The 20,983-nt window shown below is 38.3% G+C and overlaps 2 protein-coding genes, 1 long non-coding RNA gene and 1 pseudogene across 47 annotated transcripts in view; 1 reads left to right on the forward strand and 3 right to left on the reverse strand.

The window, feature by feature from the left end:
* LOC127356143 (immunoglobulin lambda-1 light chain-like) overlaps positions 1 to 2,277 on the reverse strand; it is a 15,735-nt pseudogene extending 13,458 nt beyond the window's left edge.
* Positions 1 to 5,747, reverse strand: part of LOC127356149 (immunoglobulin lambda-1 light chain-like) — a 16,287-nt gene extending 10,540 nt beyond the window's left edge. Inside the window, exons 1-2 of one of the 2 annotated variants that reach the window (XM_051387678.1) lie at positions 5,506 to 5,747; positions 5,087 to 5,413 (exon numbers count right to left, since the gene is read on the reverse strand). In XM_051387678.1, the coding sequence (XP_051243638.1) occupies positions 5,087 to 5,413; positions 5,506 to 5,545 (367 nt within the window). In that variant the 5' untranslated portion in view covers positions 5,546 to 5,747. Of the gene's footprint in view, positions 1 to 5,083; positions 5,414 to 5,505 lie in introns of both variants that reach the window. The other variant, XM_051387679.1, reaches the window with a different exon arrangement.
* LOC127356144 (immunoglobulin lambda-1 light chain-like) overlaps positions 1 to 20,983 on the reverse strand; it is a 33,609-nt gene that overhangs the window by 3,183 nt on the left and 9,443 nt on the right. For 7 of the 44 annotated variants that reach the window (XR_007881943.1, XR_007881921.1, XR_007881902.1 and 4 more), the window contains 2 exons: positions 8,017 to 8,046; positions 6,576 to 7,038 (listed from right to left, as the gene is read on the reverse strand). Coding sequence is in view for 1 of the 44 variants with exons in the window: in XM_051387667.1 (XP_051243627.1) it covers positions 6,707 to 7,038; positions 8,017 to 8,046 (362 nt within the window). In the remaining 43 variants the exon portion in view is untranslated. Of the gene's footprint in view, positions 1 to 6,498; positions 7,039 to 8,016; positions 8,047 to 8,375; positions 8,706 to 8,791; positions 8,896 to 9,728; positions 10,058 to 10,149; positions 10,286 to 11,560; positions 11,891 to 11,973; positions 12,110 to 20,377; positions 20,708 to 20,799; positions 20,929 to 20,983 lie in introns of those variants that run through there. The other 37 variants (XR_007881941.1, XR_007881940.1, XR_007881937.1 and 34 more) reach the window with 18 other exon arrangements.
* Positions 3,828 to 20,983, forward strand: part of LOC127356150 (uncharacterized) — a 27,478-nt gene continuing 10,322 nt past the window's right edge. The window contains exons 1-2 of the long non-coding RNA XR_007881945.1: positions 3,828 to 5,056; positions 9,702 to 9,841. This is a non-coding gene — a long non-coding RNA (uncharacterized LOC127356150). The remainder of the gene's footprint in view (positions 5,057 to 9,701; positions 9,842 to 20,983) is intronic.

The raw sequence follows: 20,983 nt of genomic DNA on the forward strand, positions 1-20,983 counted from the left end.
ACAGTAATAGACTGCTGAGTCTCCCTCCTCCACATTGTTGATGATCAAACGATAATCTGATTGTGACTGATGAGTAGATGTGAACTTTGGAGAGGAGAAACCAGAACCATAGGTTGGAGAGCTCCAGCTGTGATAAAAATATAAGACAAACTGAGGAACTCCTCCTGGAATCTGTTTATACCAGCGAGCAGAACTACCAGTAACAGTCCCCAGGTTACAGTCCATGGTGGCTGTCTCTCCTTCCTCAGCGTCACAACAGGAGGCTTCTGTGTCACCACCGTCACACCACTCACACCCGGAAACAACAAGATGACATGGAGTCAAAAGAAACACACAGACTGATGAATCCAACATGAGCTCAAAGCTGCAGTAAGTCAGCCTCCTTACATGTTAGAGCAGTGATGAGAGTGCAGAGGGTCCCCAGCATGTTGTCAGTGTGTGGTGTAAACGTCCCTTACTGTCCAGCTGAGAGGTGAGCAGGTTTGGAGTGTGAGGAGAAGAGAGACTGAAGCTTATAAAGACACTGAGGAGAGAAGAAGTGGAGGAGGAGGAGTTTCAACACTCAACACTGTTTTCATTCATTAATCAGTTACATAATTTGTTCAGTTTCACAGTTGGTAAGAAACAACACATACTGGATAACTTTTATTTTATTTATTTGAAGTGTCTCTCTCTCCAGTGTGGCTGAAGGACCTCCCCCTGCAGCAACCTGGCACACCTGCAAGTACTAATCACCTTCCCAAATAGATAAAAAGGAGGAAGCAGAGCAGAATGAGGGCTGGGGGGAAATCCAACAAACACAGCAGAGAAGAAACAGAACTTCTGACTCTGCCTACTTGTTTAACCAGAGAGTAAAGAAACCTGTGAGAAATGTATATAATTGCTCATAAAGAGTTGAAATTTGATCTACTCCAATAGTGATATCAGGTACATCTATGTGTATCTTTCTATCACAGTTTATAGACATCAGGATAATTACATTGTCTTTGTTTTTAAATTTGTGTTATAGTGTTTGTATCCTTCTATATATTATTCTTGTGTATCTTTGTTCATTAATCATAAGGCTAGGCAAGATTTTTTCTATAGCAGGATTAAGACACAAGGCAATTCAAAGTTGACGGGCACGAAAATACATGAAAAATAAGACATTTAGAAAACACAAGAGCTGCATATAAAGACATTAAAAACAAAAAGAAAACTAGCAAATACATAGTTAAATATTAAGAAGCTATGTATGAAATCTATTGGTAAGCCGCAGTAAATAATATTGTATTGAGCCCAGATTAAAATGAGCGGACCATTTTAGAAGATCTCAGATATTCGGGAAGCTTGTTCCTTGGTTTTGACCCTGGGAGCACTGAGTCACCCTTTTCCAGATGACCTAAAATATATCCTTTGACAGACAGGAAGCCGGTGCTGTGATTTGTGAACCGGTTTATACTGTGTTCTACTTATCTGGTGTTAATTAGGACTCTGGCAGCAACATTCTGGACAGGCTGAGTTGTCTGACTTGATTTTCACAAAAACCTGTGAACACAACATTACAAAGTCTGCTACAAAAAAAAAAAAAAAAAAAAAAAAAGTCCCAGTGAAATGAACAAAGTGAAATACAGAAAACAATGAACATTTAATTCATCATTGAATATCTAAGTTTAAATTACTTTTAAATTAAATTGGTCTTTTAAGATTACATTAATGAAAATGGTTTCTATTCATTTTTCAATAGAGAGCCTAAGTTGATTTGTCGGACTCTATAAAAGCAGAAGTAGATGGTGAAGAGGTTTTTGTCACAGTGTAAATCACTGTGATACAGCTGCATCATCAGAGTCGTCCCATGTCTGACAGTAATAGACGGCAGAGTCTCCTGTCTCTGCCCTCTTAATGATGAACTGGTAATCTATATTTGATGAGGCTTTAGAGTTGAATCGGTCTGAGGAGAATCCTGTTCCAAAGGAAAGTGAACTGCCAGAATAGTGAAATCTCAGAACATACTGAGGAGCTCCACCAGGAACCTGTTTATACCATCTAACAGCATTCCCATCATATCTCTCAATGTTGCAGTTGAGAACAACCTCTTGTCCTGTAGAAACTGTGTGGACAGCAGGCGTCTGGGTCAGCACTATCACTGCATCAACATCTGTCAACATACACAGACAAATACATGAGTGAAAGGTTTCTGTGTGAAAATATGGGCTATGAAAGGAATGAGAAGAATATCTTACATGTTAGAGCAGTGATGAGAGTGCAGAGGGTCCCCAGCATGTTGTCAGTGTGTGGTGTAAACGTCCCTTACTGTCCAGCTGAGAGGTGAGCAGGGTTGGAGTGTGAGGAGAAGAGAAACTGAAGCTTATAAAGACACTGAGGAGAGGAGAAGTGGAGGAGGAGGAGTTTCAACACTCAACACTGTTCTCATTCATTAATAAATGACAGAATGTATGTGTTTCACATCATATCCACAAATCAGTGTGTTTGTCATTGTTCCTGATGTAACTGGAGGCCTGCTGATGTCCTTTTATCAGTGTGAATAATCTCAGTGGTGGTACAAATGTTCTTTTTGTAGTGTTGTTCTGTTTCATGTTTCAAGAAATAGTAAATATAATCACATACTAAATACATCTTCATTAGTTTTCATGTACATGCTTTCTCACAGCTGTCTGTTACATTAAGTTCAGTAAACATTGTGCAATAATAATCAGATTTTTTCAGATTCTCTTTCATTCATTAATCAACAAAATCATGCATGGGAGGTTTTGCATAACTCATGTGAAATGTCCTGTTTCATAACAAACATTTCTTCACATTGCTTTTAGAAGTCTGCTGATGTCCTTTGAGTATTAAATCCACTTGTGTTATCACATGAATGTTCTCTTTGAACTTTCTGTATTTTTACATTAAGGACGGACCACACTCAATCACTCCTTCATTCATTTATAATTTATGTTAAATCGGACTATGTTGTAAATAGGTCCAGTAAAAAAGAAATAAATAACGAAGACTACCCGGTTTGGTAACACTTTATAATGAGTACACACTATAAAGCATTAGTTAAGCATGAATAAATAATGAATTCATCATTTATAACGCTTGAATACACATTAGTAGCCTATGTAGTTTATAAACACAGTTAAAAATGTTTTATTCATCATTAATAAGCACATTAGTTATGGATTAGTAAATACTGAATTCATCATTTATAAAGCCTGATTCTGCTGTAAATAGTCATTACTATGTGGTTTATAATCACAGTTATAAATGTTTTACTCTTCATTGTACTGTACATTTCTGCATGCACTTGCACATCCACTATTCAGACATGTATTAATGATTAGTGACTGTGTTAGCAGATGTTCTATAAAACTCACAACGAATTAATTTTCTACTGATGGCCTATAAACAGTGATTAATGCAGGAATTCCCAGTTACAAAGCACTTACTACTCGTTTATTAAGTATTTTGTGCGAGCTCATCTAAAGTGAGCACTATCTATGGCTTATAAAGCATTTACAAATGAGATATAAAGGCTGACAATGCCTCGAGACTCACAAAATGTTCAGTTATCTTAACAGACGAAGGAGAGACACAACACAAAGGGATATAGAACATATTGTATTGATATTTACTGCAACTTCCCAACATATTGTATGGAGACGAACAAGGGTGGTTTATGAAGACATGCTATTGTTGTGATCTTATCTGTTTGGGACGTGTACGTTGAGCTCCCGCTCTCAGCACGTCATCAACGTGATGTTACGTCATATTTACGTTAACTCTCAGAAGTTTCTGACAGTGCAGCCAAGGGGAGCATGGAGAAGCACATTGGAGTCGGCGGCCGTCAGCGGCTCTAGTGGAGAGTATGTGTCTTTGTTTGGTAGCACACATTATGGTTGAAAGCTAAATTTAGCTTGTCAGCAGCTGCAGGTGTTTGCTCTCGCTCCCGACTAATGTTAGTAACGTTACTACCGTTACCGACCCGCCCGCGGTGGCTAAGCCGACCTAGTCTAGTCTCGTCTAGCCGGGCGAGGTGAGTGCCTAGCAGCGGCGGGTCGGTACCGGTCGGCACCTGAAGCTACTGACAAGCTAACGATAGCTTTCAACCTGTGTTTATAAACTACATACTAATGTGTATTCATGCGTTATAAATGATGAATTCATTATTTATTCATGCTTAACTAATGCTTTATAGTGTGTACTCATTATAAAGTGTTACCCATGGTTTAAATGCAAATGTTTAAGTTCTCTATTATCAATATCAAAGCTATGATGTTGAGTGTTTATCCAGTTTGTTCAGATGAATCCTGATGGATAGTGAAAGTCATATTTTTGTTGTTCCTGTTGTTATTGGAATCCTTCTAATATTATTTTCATCAAAATTATTACTCTTTCTATAAATTGTTTGTCTTTTAAACAAGCTGTGTTATTAGCAAGAAATTAACTTGATATGATCACCTGCTGAATATTATTTTATCCATGAGTTTCTTTTGTTTATTACAGTATGCGAGAACAGTAATAAGCAGGGTATAGAGTTCATGAAGCTGTTTATTTCTCGTCTCAGTTAATTTGCTCTCACTGAAGAGTCACTATATTCAATATGACATATTGTCAGGTGAATGAAACATCTTCATCTGGTTGTGTTTTAGCTGTACATGAAATCACTTTTAGTTTTTGTAACATTTGGTTGCCAGATGATCTTTGAACGTGGTTATGAAACAAAATGCAACTACAGTTTTAATACAAGTAATAATCATCACTACAGCAGAGGATTTATATCAAGAATGATTTTTTACATTTCCTAAAGTTGGATCAGCAAATGAGACACATTTTCTTTAACTTAATTCATTCATGATGAGTGACAAGAGACATGTATAGCATGTACGCATTGCGTAATGTATGTAACTACCACTAGGAAGGATCTATGTGAGAATCCAATGAAAGAGTTTAAAGTTTAAAGATATGTTTTTATGTATAAGTGGGAAAGTTACAGAAAACATTAGCTGGATGTTTCACTCCCAGTAAAGATGTGTCAGAGACTCAAAAAGCAGAAGTATTCAGTGAGGAGGTTTTTGTCACAGTGTAAATCACTGTGATACGTACTCACTGACAGAGCTGTCCCATGTTTTACAGTAATAGACTGCTGAGTCTCCCTCCTCCACATTGTTGATGATCAAACGATAATCTGATTGTGACTGATGAGTAGATGTGAACTTTGGAGAGGAGAAACCAGAACCATAGCTTGGAGAGCTATGGCTGTGATAAAACCTCAACACATACTGAGGAACTCCTCCTGGAATCTGCTTGTACCAGTGAGCATAAGTGTTAGTAACAGTCCCCAGGTTACAGTCCATGGTGGCTGTCTCTCCTTTCCTCAGCGTCACAACAGGAGGCTTCTGTGTCACCACCGTCACACCACTCACACCTGGAAACAACAAGATGACATGGAGTCAAGAGAAACACACAGACTGATGAATCCAACATGAGCTCAAAGCTGCAGTAAGTCAGCCTCCTTACATGTTAGAGCAGTGATGAGAGTGCAGAGGGTCCCCAGCATGTTGTCAGTGTGTGCTGAGAATGGCCTTGTAACTTGGAAAGTGAGCGTACTGCTGACAGATTAGAGGGTTTGGAGGATGAGGAGAGGAGGTGCTGGAGGAGCAATTTAATACAACACTGAAACTGAGAGTGACTGACAGGAGGAGGAGCTTTGGAAATAAAATACTTTCAGTCTGCATATGACACTGCTAGATTTCACTCATTTCAAAGCAGCATACTCCTTATAATATGTTTTCTGACATTACTGATTTGTTGGTCTCATATCTGTGCAGATAATTGTATGTATGTATTTATTACATTCCATGTTTGTTTCTAAAAGTACCGTTATGAAATTAATGATGTGAGAAAATCAGTTTCAGAGTTGTGTATTTTTGCTGTGTCCAGTTGTTAATTAATGGAATTAGTTTAAGGTGTATTTTCAAAATATCAGATAAAGATTTACTGCAACTTAACTTCAGAAATAAAAACACCATTATATAATATCCAAGTCTGGAAAGTGGATATCCTTTGCAGAATATAGGTCTTGGCTCTGTAGATAAGATACACACATTATATGTCACCAAATGATAGCTGACCCTTGACATCTTCATTTACATGCAGCTATAAATAAGGAGAGGAGGCCTGCAGGTGCATCCTGGGAAGGAAGAGAGGGAGGAGTAGAGAGGTGATGCTTCACTGACGGAGGATGAAAACTAAGTTTCATTTTCTCATTTGATCAGATTTTTCTAACGTCTGAACTACTGCAAGAAACTAAAAGCAGGCAACGTAATATTAATCTCTCTGTTGTGCTTTTATTATAAATTAACATCTAATGACAACGTAGTTTTCAGAATTTAAATATACACATTCAAGTAAGAATTATAAATATATCTGTAACTTGGTAAAGGTTACAATATTGTGTAGAACATTATTGTTTCAAATTATGTTTTCAATAAATCAAATAAATAGAAAAACTTTTTGTTCACAGTTTTTTGTATTTTTTTATTGAATGAATCTTGAAAAATGCAGCAGTTGCAAAGCTGATATAACACCTCCACCTAACTGTCACAACATTTATTACAAGCATGCAGACACATCTTTTCTAACATGTAAACCTTGTAATGAGCAAACAGCAAAAACAGTAAAGAAGCAGGTTAGAAATGGTCATTCTGCTCCTCTGCTATTATTCAGTGGGACAGTTTGACTTCTTGATGTTTTTCTCTGAAGTCTGGGAGCCCAAAGACACTTTACATGTGTAAACCTTATCCATGTTCCAGTCTGACGTCTGGATGGCCAGATAGCTGCTGATTTGGAAAGTCTGGTCTGGTTTCTGAACAGCGGTGCTGGTAGAGATCCCACTGCTCACTGGACTCCCACCAGACACCCAACTCACATCTGCAAAACCCTTAGACCCACTGGGCAAAATGGACAGACAGACCAGAGTGGCTGTGTTGGACTGGAGCTCAGCGCTGGACGGAGGGAAGACTGTCAGGACAGGAGGAGAGAGGCTGGAGCCTGAAAATACATGAAGGACATTCATTAAAATAACCTTAAAGCAAATCATTGAGAAAAATTAAAAATAAAGGACAGATAATTCTGAGTAGTTACAAGGCCAACAAATTAGGAATTAATGAGGAAATACTAAAGAACAAATAGTCACTAATTAATAACTTATCAAATTTGAGCCAATGATGAGTTAATTCAGAAACATGTGAGGAACAAATTACTATATTATATTATATCCTATGTAAATGAATTACTGTTTCTGTGCACCCCAAGTAAAGTAATACATAATACTGCGTAGTTTGGTTACTAACGAAGTAAAGTGTATATTTACTAATTAATTATTTCCCAATGAGTCATTAATATATTATCTCCCAGTCTGTTCTTTTGTAATTCATCATTATTATACATACATATATATAAATTGTTAGAGCAGTAATTATTAACGATTATTCAATTATCAAATCATTCCTAACATGTTCCTCACTAACTTGTTAATAAAGTAATCATTATATAATAATTAGCTAATCTACACATTTGGATAAGGAGTTGCTTAATAACTATTGCTTCACAAGTAGTTAAAAACATTTTTTAGAGCAAACAAAATATGCTGTTGGATAGTCACCTTCTGTGACTTACAAAATGATATTTGAATTCTGAGTGTGCTGATTCTCAGCAGTGTAGTTCTGATATTATAATGCTATCATAATAGATTATGTAACAGGGCTAGAATTGTTTTGTAATTTTGAAGTTCGTCACAAGTTATGAAAATAACTGTACTGAACTTTTTATAAAACATTTGAAAAACTTTCAGTTTTCTTCCAAAACAGCTTGGTATGAAAGCTGAGAAAACAACATCAACCCTATAATGATTTAATACTGTATTAAATGCTTTTAAAACATAGTAACAAATATAATATTAATTTTCTATTCGTACAAATTACAATCAGAAAATCTGTCCTGTTTTACAATCAGTTAAAAGGAACTTACTTGTCACAATCAGCTTGGTGCCTTGTCCGAATACCACAGTGATTCAGTTTGTATACATGGCTGTACAAAAACCTCCTGACTCTCACTAATGAGGGGAGTGGAACTGAAACATCCTGTTGAGACCAACTTTCACTGTCAACATCTCATTCACTTCATCAGTCTGCTTACATTCAGAAACACTGCTGGACTTGAGGACTGGTTCTGAATCTTCTGTTGCATCCTTTTGTTTTCATGGTTCTGTTAAAAGTTCAGTTATCAGAATCAAACTGAGAATAACAAATGTGAAAATGTTCTCAGAATTCATAAACGTTGCAGGCGAGTTTCTCATTGAGGTTTTTGTCACATTGTGAATCACGGTGATACAGCTGCAGCAGCAGAGTATTCCCATGTATCACAGTAATAGACGGCAGAGTCTCCTGTCTCTGCCCGCTTAATGATGAACTGGTAATCTATGTTTGATGAGGCTTTAGAGTTGAATCGGTCTGAGGAGAATCCTGTTCCAAAGGAAATTGAACTGCTAGAATAGTGAAATCTCAGAACATGCTGAGGAGTTCCACCAGGAACCTGTTTATACCAAGTGATATAACTGCGATCATATCTCTCAATGTTGCAGTTGAGAACAACCTCTTGTCCTGTAGAAACTGTGTGGACAGCAGGCGTCTGGGTCAGCACTATCACTGCATCAACATCTGTCAACATACACAGACAAATACATGAGTGAAAGGTTTCTGTGTGAAAATATGGGCTATAAAGCCCAATGAGTATAATATCTTACATGTTAGAGCAGTAATGAGAGTGCAGAGGGTCCGCAGCATGTTGTCAGTGTGTGGTGTAAACGTCCCTTACTGTCCAGCTGAGAGGTGAGCAGGGTTGGAGTGTGAGGAGAAGAGAGACTGAAGCTTATAAAGACACTGAGGAGAGGAGAAGTGGAGGAGGAGGAGGAGTTTCAACACTCAACACTGTTTTCATTCATAGATAAATTACATTGTGTTTGTGGTTACACATTGTGTCATTGAATCATTAAATATCAACAATCTTATATTTCTAGGTTATATTTTCAGCTTCATGTTTTTTTTTTTTTTTTACAGCTGTATGTTACAGTAGCTATGTGCAATAAATACTGTTCAATATGAATCAGAGTAAACATTACTTAACATGATCTATATTAAGAATGAGTCCTGTTATCAATTTATTGGAACTCATTAATCTGTGAATTTGTGATCTGTCAGCAGATTTTCATTTGGTTGCGTTTTATTTGCACAATGTCTTTGTTTTTTGAATTTTTGGGTGCTAGTTCAACTTTGGGCCTATTAAAGTTTGTAAGTATAATAACCATTACTTCATGTGCACCAGAGGATTTACATCAACAAAGATTCTTTATATTATTTGAATTTAGATCAGAAAACAAGAGTGTGTTATATAATAAGTGTTGAAAACTTTAATCTTTTCTTGTGACTACAAGACATTCAATTTACTGTAAACAATGACTTTACAACAATAATGTGCATATCACAGCCAACTGCCAATGAGGTTGTGCTAAATATTTATGTGAAAATCTAGTAAAAAGGGTTTAGAATTTTTACAGTATCATTTTATGACATAAAGTTACAGAAAGCACTGGCTGTTTGCATTCTCCCAGTCAAGATGTGTGAAAGACTCAAAAAGCAGAAGTATTCAGTGAGGAGGTTTTTGTCACAGTGTAAATCACTGTGATACCCACTCATTAACAGAGCTGTCCCATGTTTTACAGTAATAGACTGCTGAGTCTCCCTCCTCCACATTGTTGATGATCAAACGATAATCTGATTGTGACTGATGAGTAGATGTGAACTTTGGAGAGGAGAAACCAGAACCATAGGTTGGAGAGCTATAGCTGTGATAAAAATATAAGACAAACTGAGGAACTCCTCCTGGAATCTGTTTATACCAGCGAGCAGAACTACCAGTAACAGTCCCCAGGTTACAGTCCATGGTGGCTGTCTCTCCTTCCTCAGCGTCACAACAGGAGGCTTCTGTGTCACCACCGTCACACCACTCACACCTGGAAACAACAAGATGACATGGAGTCAAGAGAAACACACAGACTGATGAATCCAACATGAGCTCAAAGCTGCAGTAAGTCAGCCTCCTTACATGTTAGAGCAGTGATGAGAGTGCAGAGGGTCCCCAGCATGTTGTCAGTGTGTGGTGTAAACGTCCCTTACTGTCCAGCTGAGAGGTGAGCAGGGTTGGAGTGTGAGGAGAAGAGAGACTGAAGCTTATAAAGACACTGAGGAGAGAAGAAGTGGAGGAGGAGGAGTTTCAACACTCAACACTGTTTTCATTCATTAATCAGTTACATAATTTGTTCAGTTTCACAGTTGGTAAGAAACAAGACATACTGGATAACTTTTATTTTATTTATTTGAAGTGTCTCTCTCTCCAGTGTGGATAAGGACCTCCCCCTGCAGCAACCTGGCACACCTGCAAGTACTAATCACCTTCCCAAATAGATAAAAAGGAGGAAGCAGAGCAGAATGAGGGCTGGGGGGAAATCCAACAAACACAGCAGAGAAGAAACAGAACTTCTGACTCTGCCTACTTGTTTAACCAGAGAGTAAAGAAACCTGTGAGAAATGTATATAATTGCTCATAAAGAGTTGAAATTTGATCTACTCCAATAGTGATATCAGGTACATCTATGTGTATCTTTCTATCACAGTTTATAGACATCAGGATAATTACATTGTCTTTGTTTTTAAATTTGTGTTATAGTGTTTGTATCCTTCTATATATTATTCTTGTGTATCTTTGTTCATTAATCATAAGGCTAGGCAAGATTTTTTCTATAGCAGGATTAAGACACAAGGCAATTCAAAGTTGACGGGCATGAAAATACATGAAAAATAAGACATTTAGAAAACACAAGAGCTGCATATAAAAGACATTAAAAACAAAAAGAAAACTAGCAAATACATAGTTAAATATTAAGAAGCTATGTATGAAATTTATTGGTAAGCCGCAGTAAATAATATTGTATTGAGCCCAGATTAAAATGAGCGGACCGTTTTAGAAGATCTCAGATATTTGGGAAGCTTGTTCCTTGGTTTTGACCCTGGGAGCACTGAGTCACCCTTTTCCAGATGACCTAAAATATATCCTTTGACAGACAGGAAGCCGGTGCTGTGATTTGTGAACCGGTTTATACTGTGTTCTACTTATCTGGTGTTAATTAGGACTCTGGCAGCAACATTCTGGACAGGCTGAGTTGTCTGACTTGATTTTCACAAAAACCTGTGAACACAACATTACAAAGTCTGCTACAAAAAAAAAAAAAAAAGTCCCAGTGAAATGAACAAAGTGAAATACAGAAAACAATGAACATTTAATTCATCATTGAATATCTAAGTTTAAATTACTTTTAAATTAAATTGGTCTTTTAAGATTACATTAATGAAAATGGTTTCTATTCATTTTTCAATAGAGAGCCTAAGTTGATTTGTCAGACTCTATAAAAGCAGAAGTAGATGGTGAAGAGGTTTTTGTCACAGTGTAAATCACTGTGATACAGCTGCAGAAGCAGAGTCGTCCCATGTCTGACAGTAATAGACGGCAGAGTCTCCTGTCTCTGCCCTCTTAATGATGAACTGGTAATCTATATTTGATGAGGCTTTAGAGTTGAATCGGTCTGAGGAGAATCCTGTTCCAAAGGAAAGTGAACTGCCAGAATAGTGAAATCTCAGAACATGCTGAGGAGTTCCACCAGGAACCTGTTTATACCAACTAACATAATTTCCATCATATCTCTCAATGTTGCAGTTGAGAACAACCTCTTGTCCTGTAGAAACTGTGTGGACAGCAGGCGTCTGGGTCAGCACTATCACTGCATCAACATCTGTCAACATACACAGACAAATACATGAGTGAAAGGTTTCTGTGTGAAAATATGGGCTAAAAGGAATGAGAAGAATATCTTACATGTTAGAGCAGTGATGAGAGTGCAGAGGGTCCCCAGCATGTTGTCAGTGTGTGGTGTAAACGTCCCTTACTGTCCAGCTGAGAGGTGAGCAGGGTTGGAGTGTGAGGAGAAGAGAGACTGAAGCTTATAAAGACACTGAGGAGAGGAGAAGTGGAGGAGGAGGAGTTTCAGCACTCAACACTGTTCTCATTCAGCTACATCATTTGTGCAATTTCACTTGATATCATTTATTAATAAACAACAGATATTAGATAATTTGAATTGCACATAGAAATGTGAATGATGAAAATGTATTTGATTGCTCTTGAAGACTTTGGAAGACTTGCAGATTGAAGTTTGACATGAAAATTGGTTTTGTTATTGTTCCTGCTGTCTTTGGAGGCCTGTTGGTGTTCTTTAAATCAGTGTCAATGATCTCAGGGTATTACAAATGTTATTTTTAAAGTGCTGTTCTGTTTCAGTTACAACAATGTATTAAATCTACTCATATGACTTTCTTTCAGGTTCATGTTTTTATTACAGTTGTATTTTACAGTACGTTTACAGTATGTGCAGTAAACAGTGTTCAATAATAATCAGGATGTAGAGTAAAGATAACTTTTTTTTTTTTTTACAGTTTATTTATTAAGATTTCAAAACAATAACAACAACAACAACAACAAAATCCAACAACAATGTAATGGAGTCATCACAATTTAACATCAAACCCCTCTCACCCCGCCACCCCAAATGTCTGTGACATACACAGAGAACAAGAGAAAAATAAAAAGGAAAGGAAAAAAAAAAATAATAATAATAATAATAATAAATAAATAAGTAAAAAATAACAATAAAAATAAAAATAAAAGTGAGACAAACAAGTTAAAATAAGATAGCAATTATTACAAAAATGCTACATTCACAGTTGTGGCACATGTACCATATGTAAGAATAAATTAATAAAAATAAAATAAATTAAAAACAGGATAAAAAGTATAAAGGTACCAACAGGAAAAGGCTTGGATGAAGCTGTATCATTTATTGCCCCAAACACCCACGAGTGCCAGCAACTCCCTAAAGGACCCTGCAGCACAATTTTCAAGTTTGACCCTGGGCATCACAGTTGAGAGATAATCTGTCACGTAGAAAGGTTAAAAATCCTCCCCAACATTTATCAAAGAGTGACGGCTTTTTCTTAAGATTAAACATGATCTTCTCTGACGTTAAGTATGATGAGAGCTCTCTAAGCCACAAAGAAACCCCAGGGGACTCCTCATTTTTCCAGTGAATGGCTATACATTTATTAGCTGCGATCAGGGCTAGTCTGATAAAGCGAGTATTACCTCTCGCATTGATTGGCAAAACTGATAGATCCCCCAATAGTGTCAGTCGTGGGTTGGTTGGGATTTCCACCCCCACAATTGTTTTAACTATGTCCAAGATGGATCTCCAGTACTGCTCCAGACTTCTGCATGTCCAGAACATATGTACAAGAGTACCTACTTCAGTCTTACATCTGGGACAGTATTCCGAGTAGCTACTACTTATCCTATGAAGGCGCTGAGGTGTCAGATAAACCCTGTGAATAAGATTAAACTGCAAGAGTTTGTGTCTACTGTTGTAGGAGAATGATTGAGAGCTCTTACAAATCTCTTCCCATTCAAAGTCCTCGAAAGCATAATCAATGTCCATTTCCCACTTAACTTTCACATTAAGAGTTTTGTTTTCTGCCAGGCTCATGAGTCTGTTATAAGCATAGGATAAAAAGCCTTTAGGATTATGCTTGTCTTGTATCATACTCTCTACTTGAAAATCCTCTAAAGAGGTAAGTTTCCCACCCTGCTGCACTCTCTAACTTGTAGAAACTTAAAAAAGTGCGCCGAGGGGATCCCAAAAGAGGTTCTCAGTTGTTCAAAGGATTTCAGATTATCGAGCTCATATAGATGTCCAAATGTACATATGCCTCTGTTATACCAGTCTCTGGTAATGCCATCTCTCAGTGCCCCAGGTAGAACACGATTAAAATGAAATGGAGTAGACCTATATATTGCGCGGACACTTTGGAATTTTGCTCTGATTTCATGCCATATTTTGGATGTGTGTTTTATCATTGGGTTTTGAGTTACCTTTTTTTGACTGTGATAGGAGTGAATAAATGGAATGCTTGACAATATTTCTGCTGTATGAGATTGTTCGATCTGTTTCCAGGCTGGAGGATGCTCTAAATTTTTTATCCAAGTCCAAACAGCTCTGGATTGAGCAGCCAAATAATATAATTGAAAGTCAGGCAGGTTTAGACCTCCTTGTTCAGTGGGGCGACAGAGGGTTTTGAGTTTTTCTCTGGGAACTTTACCATTCCACAAGAATCTAGAAATCAGTCTGTCCAGATTTTTAAAAAAGGTTTTGGGGATTGGAGTTGGAAGCGCTTGAAATAGGTAAAGAAATTTAGGTAGAACATTCATTTTTATACAGTTTATTCGTCCAATTAGGGATATAGGTAGAGACTTCCACCTTTCCAACTCTGCTTCCACCTTTTTGAGCAGGGGTTCATAGTTGAGAAAATAAATCTGATGTAATTGATTGGGTACCTGTACACCAAGATAACAGAGCTTATAGGGCTCCCAATAAAAATAAATGTTTCCCCTTGATAATCTTTGGGCAGCTGGGTTTAGAGGCATTACCATACTTTTATGTTTGTTTATTTTGTACCCAGAAATGCAGCTATATTCATCTAACAGGGTGCAGAGGGCGGGGAGAGATGACGCCACATTAGTCAAGTACAGTATAATGTCATCAGCATATAGCGAGATGATATGTTTTTCATTTTCAACCATAATGCCCTCTATGGCAGGGTGTGCTCTAATAGCAATTGCGAGCGGCTCAACCGCCAGCGCGAAGAGGAGCGGAGACAGGGGACAGCCCTGGCGCGTACCCCGTGAGAGAGGGAAGAGAGATGAGGTATCAGTATTTGTTCGAATCATCGCCGATGGGTTGAGATATAGCATCTGTATCATTCGTATCAAGTTTGGGCCAAAGTTAAATTTTTGTAAAACTGCGAAAAGAAAGGGCCATTCTAAACGATCAAATGCCTTTTCGGCGTCTAAGGAAAGGGCAATGACAGGCATATCAATTTGTTCTGCACAGTGAATAATATTAAGGAACCTACGAATGTTATCAGAGGAAAAGCGGTTTTGGATGAAGCCAGTCTGGTCCTTAGTTATAAGACTAGGGATCACTTTCTCCAGTCTGGTAGCTATAACCTTGGTAAATATCTTATATTCTGATGACAAGAGGGCTATGGGCCTATAGGAGCCACAGAGTTTTGGGTCTTTGCCTGGTTTTAGCAGAACAGTAATCAGAGCTTGATCTAAAGTTTTAGGTAATTGGTGGATTTCAATTGCATGCTTAAACATTTCCATCATCGGTGAGATTATGCTAGACGTAAAGGCTTTATAAAAATCCATAGGAAATCCATCTGGCCCTGGCGATTTTCCTGCCGAAAGCTTCCCAATTGCATTTAAAACTTCCTGCTTAGTAATGTCTGCCTCTAGACTGTCCCGTGTCTCCACCGCCATCCCCGGAATGGCCAGACCCTCAAAGAAGTTATTCATTTTGCAAGTATCTACACCCTGAGGGGAGTATAAATCCAGATAGAAATCCTTAAAGGTTTCATTAATAAGTCTGGGATTATGGATTATTGTGGCATCATCTTTGGTTTTAACTGAGGGAATGCATCTTGAGCTTTCCTCTTTTCGGATCTGCCAGGCTAATAATTTACCACTTTTATCCCCATGATCATAGTACTGTTGCTTAGTTCTGGCCATGGCATTTTCAACCACCCGAGTGGTTAGCGTGTTGTATTCGGTCCTTTTGTTATTTAGCAGATGAGAAGTCTTTTCATTTTGAGTCTGAAAATTTTCCTTTTCAAGTTTCCTAATCTCTGATTCAAGTGAATAGGTTTTCAGCATATATTGTTTTCTTTTCCATGATGCATAACTTATGGTTTCACCTCTCAAGTAGGCTTTTAAGGATTCCCATACAGCAGTGGGTGAAGCGGTGCCTTTGTTAATGCTAAGAAAGCTGTCTATCTTGTTTCTAATAAGTGTAATATAATCTGCGTCAATAAGCAGGTGTGTGGGGTATCGCCATAGTCTGCTATTACAAGTGGTGGTCTTTTGAGCCATCAGGAGCATGAGAGGGGCGTGGTCAGAGTGAGTCATGGCCAAATATTCACATGAGGATATAAGATGGATTCTGTCAGCATGAGTAAGAAAAATGTCAATTCTAGAATAGCTTTTATGAGCATGTGAGTAGAAAGAATACTCACGCAGTAATTTATGTCTTTCTCTCCATATATCTACAAGTTTGAAATCTGCCATTTCTTTTTTGAGTGTCTTAGCTGCCTGAGAGTGAGTTTTGGAGTTTGAGGAAGACCTATCTTTGGATGCATCCAAAACTAAATTCATATCCCCACATATAATGAGTTCACTAGCAGGGCAAATTAATGTGAAAAACAAACTCTGGAAGAATTGAGGGCAATCATAATTTGGGCCATAAACGTTAACTAGTGTGATAGATTCACCTGCTATGGAGCCTTTAAGAATGAGGTATCTTCCCTGTTTGTCTCTCTCAACATTATCCACCTGTAGAGGAACATTTTTACCAATTAATGTAGCCACACCTCGAGATTGGGATGTGAAGGAGGAATAAAAGATCTGCCCCTGCCATTGACGTATCAGTTTGGCATGCTCTGCATCCGTTAGGTGGGTCTCCTGTAGTAGGGCTATGTCTATTTTATGGTTTCTCAGAAAATTAAGTACCTTCTTGCGTTTCGTCAAATCATTGATGCCATTGGTATTCCATGTCAAGTATCTAAGAACTGCAGCTGTCATTTCCTTTATCTAGTTCTCCCATAAAATAATGTAAGGTCGGATATAACCAGTTAGAGCAGCTGGCCGCTGTCTCATCTAGGAGATACACTTCCATCTCTTGTACAACGAAGATGTATATGTAAGATGTAAGATGTATACATGGAAATGAAAAAGAAAGAAAGAAATGTGAATAAAGTCAAACTAAACCCTATAGGCCCCCTTCCTGTCCCTCTTCCTCCCCAACTGAGGAAGTACCAAGCCCCTATTCTTCCTGACGCTTTTTTAATGCAGCTGTAACCTATCTTGCTGCATTGTAAAACGGAGCCAATCCTCCTTTAAAGTTAAATAATCTACTAGCCATTTAACCGTATTCATAACAGAAATTCACAATCATTTAAAGTGAGAACACAATTTAACTGTAGTGTGTGGAATAATTCCTCATGATAACACCACTTAGTATAAGCTATTTAACCAACTATTCTCTGTTTTGCACAAATATGTATAGTAAGATTAAAGAAGTAGTATTTATATGTATACTTGTGCAAACAGGCATACATAAACACAACAGTGTAGTAAAAAAAAAAATAAACAAAGCGATTCTTGTAACAAGTTAACAGTAGGAGAGGGGAAAAAAGATCAACATTAATTCGCAGTTTATAATAACGGTTTCAAGGTTGTCCATGGTGATTATTACATTTTTGAGTATTTTATAAACAACCTTTTGGGCACGTATACTCCCCATTAGTAAACTACTTACATACTGGATCCGTGGTGTGAATTAACAACTCACATAATAACCTGACATCTCGACTGCTGTGATGCGGGAGAGAAACGTCCGTCAGTCCCCCAAGAAAGTAACAGTCCCACGTAGAAGGGACAAGGTTGGGATAAATACTAAAATCCTCCGGCCAGGCAGGACCATACAAACCAGGCGCCGGGTGAGAAGCTTCCCGGGCGACCAGAGGCAGTCTTCTCCGTCCCTCATTGTCTTTATTCCCTCTCCTCCGGGAGAATAGTCCCGCCGGTACGATATGTAACAGGATCAGGGTGTTTAGTCCAGGCTGTCCAGGTAGATGGTTATTCCTGGGGCAACATGTCCGGGTGATATTTCCTCAAATAATTTTCAGCAGCTTGCGGTGTTGTGAAGGTGCGTCGTCCTCCCTCTAGATCCATTGAAAAGGTGGTTGGATGTAGTAGCCTGAAAGTGATGTTCTTTTCTTTGAGCCTCCGTTTTAGTGGAGCAAAGGCTTTCCTCTTTTTGTACAGGGCTGTAGACATATCTCTGAAAATCATGATAGTCGAATTGCCGTATTGCAGTGAGCTTTTGTCCCGGGCTGCGTTGATGATCTTGACCGTGTCAGAGAAGCGGAGGAGCCGGATCACAATGGCGCGGGGTCTGGCACCGTCTGCTGGGCGTTGTAACAGAGATCTGTGAGCACGCTCCACTTCAAAAGTTTCCCCATCCATATCGAGTAACTTGGGTAGCCATTCTTGTATGAATGCCACTGTGTCTTTCCCCTCCACTCCTTCTGGGAAGCCGATGTAGCGGCCCCTTGGATTTATTGATCAAGACGCAGAGAGTTTCAAACGGGTGTCGATTTATTTCTTCCTCTCAGCGAGCACCATGCACCATAAGCACCATGAACACCGTGAAAACTACAGAATAAAACAGAAGAAATACAAAATGCTTCTCTGTAGTTTCACAAATAATTCGCACATAAATCATGTTCACATATTAATCATGTTTATACCCAATACAAATCATTTTAACTAATAATGAAATATGAAATGAAATATGTTTTTAAACTATTATGACAAATGTATCACATACTTCTTGTAAATGAAATACAACATATTATGATTGTTCACAGAAAGAAAATCGATTGCTTTTATCCTGATAACATATGCAATTAACTCATGAACAAATGAAGTAAGGACATTCTCTTTTCCTTAAACAAATTCTATATGATAAAAATACACACTCCACATTTTTTCATACCTCATTCCGCTCTCCAAGGGCGCTAATCAAAGAGTTTCCGCCATCAGCTAGCATGCTCTCTAGCTCGACACACCCTCACAGTTTGGAGCTCTTAGAAGTAACAGGTACGAATAATACAAAAATAATAAAGTAAATCACAATGTAAACTCTTTCCTTACGGGATTCAAATGGATGAACATGATAAATAACTAATGTGTTTACAAGTTTTTATCGTTCCTCCGACGATGCGTGAACACCACATTGTGAAGAGAGAGTAGCAGGAAGTTTTGCGTCACAAAAACATCAGAAGAAGAAGAAAACGGCGCTTTTCAAAATAAAAGCAGAACAGACCACAAGGTGGCACTGTAGAACTACAATGTCTTGTTAACACATAAAAATAATACTGTGTAGGAGAATATTAATTTATCAGACATTTACAGCCGACCAGCCTCAGGTTTTTCCTGCGGGCTCTGTTTTCTTGGTCGTCCAGTTGTTCCCTCAGCTCTCTCAGTTCACTCTCTGTGTTTTTCCTGTAGTCGTCCAGCTCACACTGCAAGGCAGTTAGCGAGTCTTCAAACTCACACTGTTTTCCCTCGACGCACTTGACTCGGTTCCCAATGGCTTCGTTTTCACTGGCAATTTTCTCCATCGTTTCAGAAAGTTTAGTCAAACGTCCCTCAATCACGGATTCAATCCTTTGTATCCCCTTTTCCATCTCGGATATGAACCATTGTGGGGGGTTGTCAGCTAGCCCACCACCGTTGCCGCTAGCGATCGGTGCGGGAGCTAGCCGGTTTTTATCCTCCCTCATCGTTGTTCCTTCGACCTTTTTCGGTGACATGGTCTCACTTTGAGTGTAATCACTTGTAAAAGCAAGGATAGTGTCAAGTTATTTCACTAAAGAATCAGTAGAAGGCTAATTTCAGTAAGCTAGTGAGCGGAGGTCGGCACCGTGCGTCTGCTCCCTAAGCCTCCATAACCGCGCCCCCGAGTAAAGATAACTTAACATGATCCATATTAAGAATCACTCATGTTGTTAATTTATTGAAGATCATCAATCTGTGAATCTATGATGTGTGATGTGAACAGATCAGTGTAGTATTTTCATTTGGTTCCGTTTAAGTTGCACTTGAACACATTGTTTTGCTTTTTCTACTTCTGTCTGCTAGATCAGCTTTGGGCCTATTAAGTTATTTAGGTATAATAATTATCACATGTGCACCAGAGGATTTATATCAATAAATATGTTTTCACATTATTTGAATTTGGATCAGAAAATTTGAAAGTGTTGCAAAATGTCTATTATTTGAATTTTTTATGGAAAGAAACATTCAATTTATTGTAAACAATAATTTTGTAACAATGGTGTACATATCACAGAGGACTGTAACTAAGGTACTTCTAAATATTTATGTGAGGATCTGAAAAAGGGTTCAGAGTTTTAAAACATAATTTCAACATACATAAGGACACAGAAAGCATTGACTGTTTGCTGATTCCAAGTCAATATGTAAGAGATTTAAAAAAGCAGAAGTATTCAGTGAGGAGGTTTTTGTCACAGTGTAAATCACTGTGATACCCACTCTTTAACAGAGTCATCCCATGTTTGACAGTAATAAACTGCTGAGTCTCCCTCCTCCACATTGTTGATGATCAAACGATAATCTGATTGTGACTGATGAGTAGAGGTGAACTTTGGAGAGGAGAAACCAGAACCATAGCCAGGACTGTTCAAGGTGTGATAAAAATATAAGACAAACTGAGGAACTCCTCCTGGAATCTGTTTATACCACCAAGCTCGTCTATCAGTAACAGTCCCCAGGTTACAGTCTATGGTGGCTGTCTCTCCTTTCCTCAGCGTCACAACAGGAGGCTTCTGTGTCACCACCGTCACACCACTCACACCTGGAAACAACAAGATGACATGGAGTCAAGAGAAACACACAGACTGATGAATCCAACATGAGCTCAAAGCTGCAGTAAGTCAGCCTCCTTACATGTTAGAGCAGTGATGAGAGTGCAGAGGGTCCCCAGCATGTTGTCAGTGTGTGCTGAGAATGGCCTTGTAACTTGGAAAGTGAGCTTACTGCTGACAGATTAGAGGGTTTGGAGGATGAGGAGAGGAGGTGCTGGAGGAGCATTTTAATACAACACTGAAACTGAGAGTGACTGACAGGAGGA

This window comes from Dicentrarchus labrax, unplaced genomic scaffold (assembly GCF_905237075.1).
Source record: "Dicentrarchus labrax unplaced genomic scaffold, dlabrax2021, whole genome shotgun sequence".
Taxonomy (NCBI): domain Eukaryota; kingdom Metazoa; phylum Chordata; class Actinopteri; family Moronidae; genus Dicentrarchus; species Dicentrarchus labrax.